Here is a 6,376-nt window from a genome sequence, read left to right as displayed (position 1 = left end):
CACATATTTCCACATTAAGCATAATTCCTCCTAGTTTACTTGCAAAAATTGAAATTAAAACCAGTATCTACTAAATGTAGATTTATGCCTAGACTTTCAATTTGCTCGGTTTATGCAGACAAATGATAACATTGCAGCAGTTTTATGGAGGTACCTCTGTATGTTGTGTCGGAGTTGTAGCAGAAAACAAGAAAAAACACATTGTAGCACTGTTCTGGGGTGAAGTCCATCCATAGCTTTACCACAAATATGAACTCATCAATTATAACATAATCCTGCTATACATTTTTCAAGCACTTGGGATCTGGTAATCCTTCATCAGATGGATGTTTCCACAAACCACAGTTCTTACTGGGAATTTCATGTATAGGAAATGCTGTGAAGGGGAGCTGCAGCAAACTGTCTCATGAAGACTCTACTATCACTTCTTGCCTTTGGTACTGTCGTCTGAAACTGTTCTTCCCTTCTCTCTCCATCTTCTGCTGAATTTCCTTGTTTCCAATTCTTAATATTCACTGTTCAGTACACTTGGAATAATGCTTATTTGAAGTAAATTCTTATTTGAAATTTTTTCTCTCCTCCGCTGAATAAAATTGTCTGCAGTGCTCCCATTCCATCTGAAGAACTTGAACATATGTATTTGCTTAATTTTTTCACAACTCCATTTCAATATTTGGCCTTGCCCCTTATTGCAGTGCCCCAGTTCCTGCCAGTTTCACATATTAATGCAATGGCTTTAGCCAAAAAAGTGACCTAATGTGAATAAATTATTGTGATGTAAACCACTGTGCTATTGAAAAGCTAAGCACTCATCCCTGTCAGCACAATAAACTCTCTTCCTTCTGTTGCAAACCTCACCTTGTTAGCCTGTGGGCTCTACTGTCTTTCTTGCAATCCCACTTCCTGCTGCTCCGTAGCCAAAGGATTACTACTAAGCAAAACATTTCAAAGTCTCGTCTGTAAATCTCTGGATCCCATGACAGCAAAAGCTGATGAGAAAGTTCAATCACCACTCTTGTTTCTGCAATATATGTTATTTATTTTCATTCTGTCTTTCCAACTGGAGTTTCAAGAAAGCGTGAGGCCTCCGAGAGCTTACATTCAACTGACTTTAGAGAGACTTCCAATTGTGTTTAAAACCCCTTAAAACAAGGACTTCAAGGAGCCCAATCATACAAGCATTCCTGAAAATACCTATTCCACATTTATTTTCAGTTGTGCGTTTTTCTTTCTGAAGACTCTCGTTAATTTTTTTTTTTTAATTACAATTTTCCCATTTTTATGCACTCACCTGTGTAACTGGAGCTGGGGATGGGCTCATGTTCCCTTATTGTTCTTTTATAGTTTTTTTTTAATTTTCCCTCATAGCTCCTCCTTTATTTACAGTCAGATATTCTTTGCCCTTGCCTGTGGTGATGTTGCTGTGCTATATACGTCACATTCCATGCATATTTGCCATTTAGTCCACATCTCTAATAAAGATGCTGATGTTTTGATGCAGTCACCCTGTATGCTGGGATGTATGTGGATGAAGATGATGAGACACCAGGAAGACATGCCTGGAGTTTTCATTGGTTCTGAGTGTACCAATGTTAAACTGATCTACTATTGGTTCAACTTTTCAGTGTCTTTAAATACATTATGATCTGTTTCAGTAATTTTTGTGAACTATTAAAATAGACATTTGACCTTTTATTAATGTTTTAGAAACTCCAATCACATACCTAGTTAAGAAACTGACCAAGGGAAACGTGACTTTAGTTTCTATTAAGGAGGTTGCTGGTAATGGCTAAGTCATTGCTCCCTGAGACGCTCAGCTTTCAGAAACTGGAGTCTGTTGGCGCTGTAAGTTCAGGACACAGCAATCAAGTCAGTCAGCTATTCACAGGCCTCAGCGTTGACCAGGATGAGTAATTAAAGGTCAGAGTCCCATCTCAGTGACTTCCACTCCTCCATATAAAGGCTACCAATGAGATACAAACATTTTCAACTGCCTGTGCACTAATTCCTTTCTATACAGTGATCTTTAGTATTGTCAAAGACATAATTTTTCATTACTAATTAAAATTATTTCTATGAAATATATTTAGAAAGAGAATTAAACATGTATGTTTCAATCTAACAAACTATACAAACATTCATTTGGAGCGTTTTCTTGGATGAAGGCTACTGATGACAAAGTTTTCACAGTCTTACAAACAAGGAACTAAAAGTCAAATACAAAAAACCCTCAATATGTGGAAAAATCTTTATTAAATATTTTAATACAATATTCAACAGTACAAAAATCAAGTGATGTATATGCAGAGTTTTCTGGCAGGGATCTCAGACAAGAGATGTGGTGAAATTGATTTAGTTTACACTGAAGTTCAAAGCATATTCTTATCTATTACTTTACACAGACTTATTTAGAAAAAATGTACAATATCAATATCTATCAGAGCTGTTAACAAAAACCTAAAAATAAAAACATTTCCTTCCAGTGTTTTCATACACTATATACAAGTAAAAAAATTGCCTTCAATTTAACCCCTAACTTCTGAAATCATTTGGATATGGCCAGTGTCTAAAGTTTTATAATATCCATTTAATAACTTGTTATAACTATTTTTCACTTATGTGTTTATTCACAGATTCAGGCAAGCTTTCATAAGCCAGTAATGCTTTTTGGTATACTGCTTGTTCAATTCCAAAGTTGTTTTTTTTCCTTTTTGAAGGAAATATCCACAAACCACTTTTAATATTGATTCTCCCTATACACTAATCAATAAAGAACATAATTTCCTGGTTTATGACATATAAACCCAGTATAATTTTTTAAGAGTACCAGAAAATTATCAGAAGATATTTAGATGAAATTTTAAATGACAAATTGTATAATCTACTAAACAGCCCTGAGAAATTTAAAAATAAAATGTCATCTACTATCAAAAAAATAATAATCTACTTACAAGTATTCCATCTTGCTTCTGAACTCCCTTAAAAATCAGCTGTTGTAAATATTAAGTAATTTTGCTCTGACGGAAAGCATTTGATTTGACAGGAATTTCTACATCAGTTATCGCTGGAGAAACACGTCCTGAATTTGTCCTACGGACTTCTGAATACAAAGTAAAACCACCAAGTAATTGTTCTAGTCCAGCAGTATTTTCAAGCCATGATATCACTAGATCAGTTCTGTATCTCTAAACTTAGTCATACGATCTGATTATGTAGGACAGAAAAGGTAGATCTGGGCAGTGTAATCTGACAGTAAATTTAGCCAGATATGTGAGAGCCTTTGAAAACAGACCCAGCTAATAAGCATGCTAACAACTTTGGTACCCAATCGGGCCACTTTAAAAATCATTACAATCTAGCAAATGTCAATATTCATTTTACAATTTTACACTACCTCACTGTCATGGCTTGACTTTAATTTTAGTGATAATCATTACATGATCACTTTCATAACTCCATTGAAACCTACAGTAACTGGTACACATGGTAGTTACCTTAGTATGATTAACAGGAAGAGTTCTGTCTACGTGTACATATCAGTGCAAAAATCAAAGAAATCTCTAAAAACGGACAACCTCCCTGTCAAACTGGCTTACTGAGAATAGTAACATATGCTTGCACAAAGTAGTCTGAAAGAAAGTTTACTGAAGAGCTCCTTTTCCCAATCTCTGCTTACAATGTTTAATACAGAAATGAACAAAGCATCATCATTCTGACTATATTTCTAAGTAAAACTCACCAGTTTAGAGTAACCTTATCACTGTCTTTTTGAAGGACAGACGGATACTAGATTGCTTCCATCAGCCTGAGCCAAGCAGCCTCCAGTGAAAAGCTTAGCACTTCTACCTGCACTCAGATCACAAGGCTGTATGCCAGGAAAGCAGTAAATACATCAAAGCATAATTCACATTAATATACAAACTAAAACTTCATACATACAGGCTGAATTCCTAAGAAAGGAACAAAGATTTTTTTTTTTTTTTAATAGTGTCTCTGATCCCCAAAAGCCCCAAAATTGGATTCTTACTGGATTACTTCCTATTAGCAACACATCACTATACAACATCTTCAGCAACTGTAGTGTCAAAAATTTGGTAATAAACTTGATGTTTCATCTCATCTCTGACATTATAGGACTTGATGAAGCATTCCAGCCATGGCAAGTCATCTACAAACAAAACCCCAAATTATTGTTTAACACTCATTTCTAACTTTTATAGGAGAGAAGTATAACTTGAGCAGGATCTTAACTAGGATACCTAAATATATACAACAGTTAATAGGAAGAAAAAGTGAATTACTAATTTTGAAATTCCAAGTTATATCTTAAAATTTCCTACACCATCTGAAACAGTGTTCAGTGACAATCTTCTAAGCCTCACCCTCCCCACCCCAATGCTCCCCCCCCCCGAAACACTTGGTACCAGTAGTTGTACCACAGTATAGCACACATAAAGACTTTCCAATAATAAAAACTCATCTCTGTGTTGCCTCAATGAGACAACTTCATTGGTCTAGAAGGGAACATCCTTTACACCCTTTACAATAGTGCCACTTTTTATAAGTATGGTAAAGACTCCAGCATGGTTGTGGTGGTCACTGACAGCCACATACTTAGAGGGAGTACGCTCCGGAGGTCGGAGCTGTGGCAGAGACATATAGCTACCTTGGACGTGCGTAGTTTAGGCAGAGCTACTTTCTGCCACAACAGAAATACTGCACAAAAACCTCTGTGACTGGATTTGGATTAAGTTTTTGCTCAATTTCCATGGATGTTTCCTGTAGCAAGGGATGCTCTAAATCAGCATGTGCATTCAAAAGCAGAATCTCACCCAAAGCATGTGCCATACGCTGAATTCCCTTTCAGTTTTCCCTAATGTGTGGTGACATTCAGTACGAGGGTGTTCTGGTTAACTTCCGTATGAATACAAATGACGTTAACACCTGCATAGACATGACTGTATTCACACATCGCTGCATGCTACATGAGAATTTACTGAACCATTACTTTTCTTTCTCAAAAGGGAGTTCTACCATTAAAGAAATGTATCAAAACAAATTAATTGCAACTCTCCTTACAGACTCCTGCATTTCTCTGTTCTTAGTTTTGCCCATGCGTAAGTTGAATTCTAAAACTTTGCATATGCAATAGCAGATTGAAAGACCCTTTCCCTTCCCATCCCCCTTTTAAAATAATTGCAAGCTGACCTAATTTTCTTCCTGGAGGACAGAGCGTATTCATAGTCATCTGCATCTTTTGCTGAAGAAAATTACTAGTTAAGATTTCAGAGGCAGGAATATGGAAAAACTTTTCCTGGAAAAGAACAGAAAAGTATGAGGTGTTGGAAGAGGGGTAAGAAAACATTAGCCAGAACCCTGACTGCATGTTCTTTTATCATTTCAGGAACTTCAAATTATCCACATAGGTAACACAACAGAAGAACAATAGTATTTCTAAAACTGTTCAGATACAGAAAAAAAACCCAAACTGTCTGAAAAAATTAACAGTCTGTATTTCAGTACCCCTGAGTATTCAGGGACTACAGCTGCCCAGAAAGCACACATGTAGGTCTGTATATATAACTGGCAGGTATTCCTCATAAATGTCCATAACCAGACAACGTGTGGCTGGAGAGGATGGTTGGTCCTCCTCAACAGTACCTCACTACAGTGAGCAGAACATTTTGAGACGAACAAAGTCACTTGAAAACAAGGGGGCACTGCAACCTGGCTTCGTACAAGTGAAACTCCCTTAGTTTGAGTTTAATTTTTTGATAGTTCTAGAAACTATGGAGAAAGGTTTATACTGTGGGATACATTTCTGAACGGAGGAGTAAAATAAATAATGGAACATTGAAACGTTAAATAAACCTTTTCTGTGTATTTCTAAACCATATACAATAAGCATGACTGACAAAACTCCCATTTTATTCTTTCCAAGTTTGTTACCTGATTTATCTCTAAGGGCTCATCATCTTATACCTTCTCAAAGTGAGCTAAGGTTTTTGATGGCAATTTCTCCTTTTTGTTAAAAGATACAAATACAGAATAATCTGCATTTTTTTAATTTTTTGTATGACATATTTAATGAAAGTGATCAGAAGTTAGCGGATAATCCAGCAGCAAAATTGACACAGATAACTACTTTTTCCTCTCACTCTTCCAATTCTTCTTCTGACTATAAAATTTTTCAATTTTTTCCTTCAATGACTTTTCCTATGAAGAGGAGAAGAGAGAAATGAACTGAGAGCATTCCTACAGAAGTGCAACTGGAAGCTAGTGTAAAGTTGCATTTCAAAGTAGCCCAGTTCCTTCTCAGGTGGTGCTGAAGGACCCGAGTTTAGGCTTGGAAGGTATTGGCTTTTTTTTTAAGTAC

General features: G+C 36.2%; 1 protein-coding gene across 1 annotated transcript in view; it reads right to left on the bottom strand.

Moving 5' to 3' along the window:
* Nucleotides 1-2,243: 2,243 nt before the first annotated feature.
* Nucleotides 2,244-6,376, bottom strand: part of POT1 (protection of telomeres 1) — a 73,635-nt gene continuing 69,502 nt past the window's right edge. The window contains exons 18-19 of the mRNA XM_009332259.1: nt 5,209-5,314; nt 2,244-4,168 (exon numbers count right to left, since the gene is read on the bottom strand). Of these exons, the coding sequence (XP_009330534.1) occupies nt 4,056-4,168; nt 5,209-5,314 (219 nt within the window). The 3' untranslated portion in view covers nt 2,244-4,055. The remainder of the gene's footprint in view (nt 4,169-5,208; nt 5,315-6,376) is intronic.

The sequence above is a fragment of the Pygoscelis adeliae genome, unplaced genomic scaffold (assembly GCF_000699105.1).
Source record: "Pygoscelis adeliae isolate BGI_AS28 unplaced genomic scaffold, ASM69910v1 Scaffold9, whole genome shotgun sequence".
Taxonomy (NCBI): Eukaryota; Metazoa; Chordata; class Aves; order Sphenisciformes; family Spheniscidae; genus Pygoscelis; species Pygoscelis adeliae.
The sequence above is the reverse complement of the archived record's forward strand: the minus strand, read 5'-3'. Positions and strand labels throughout refer to the sequence as shown.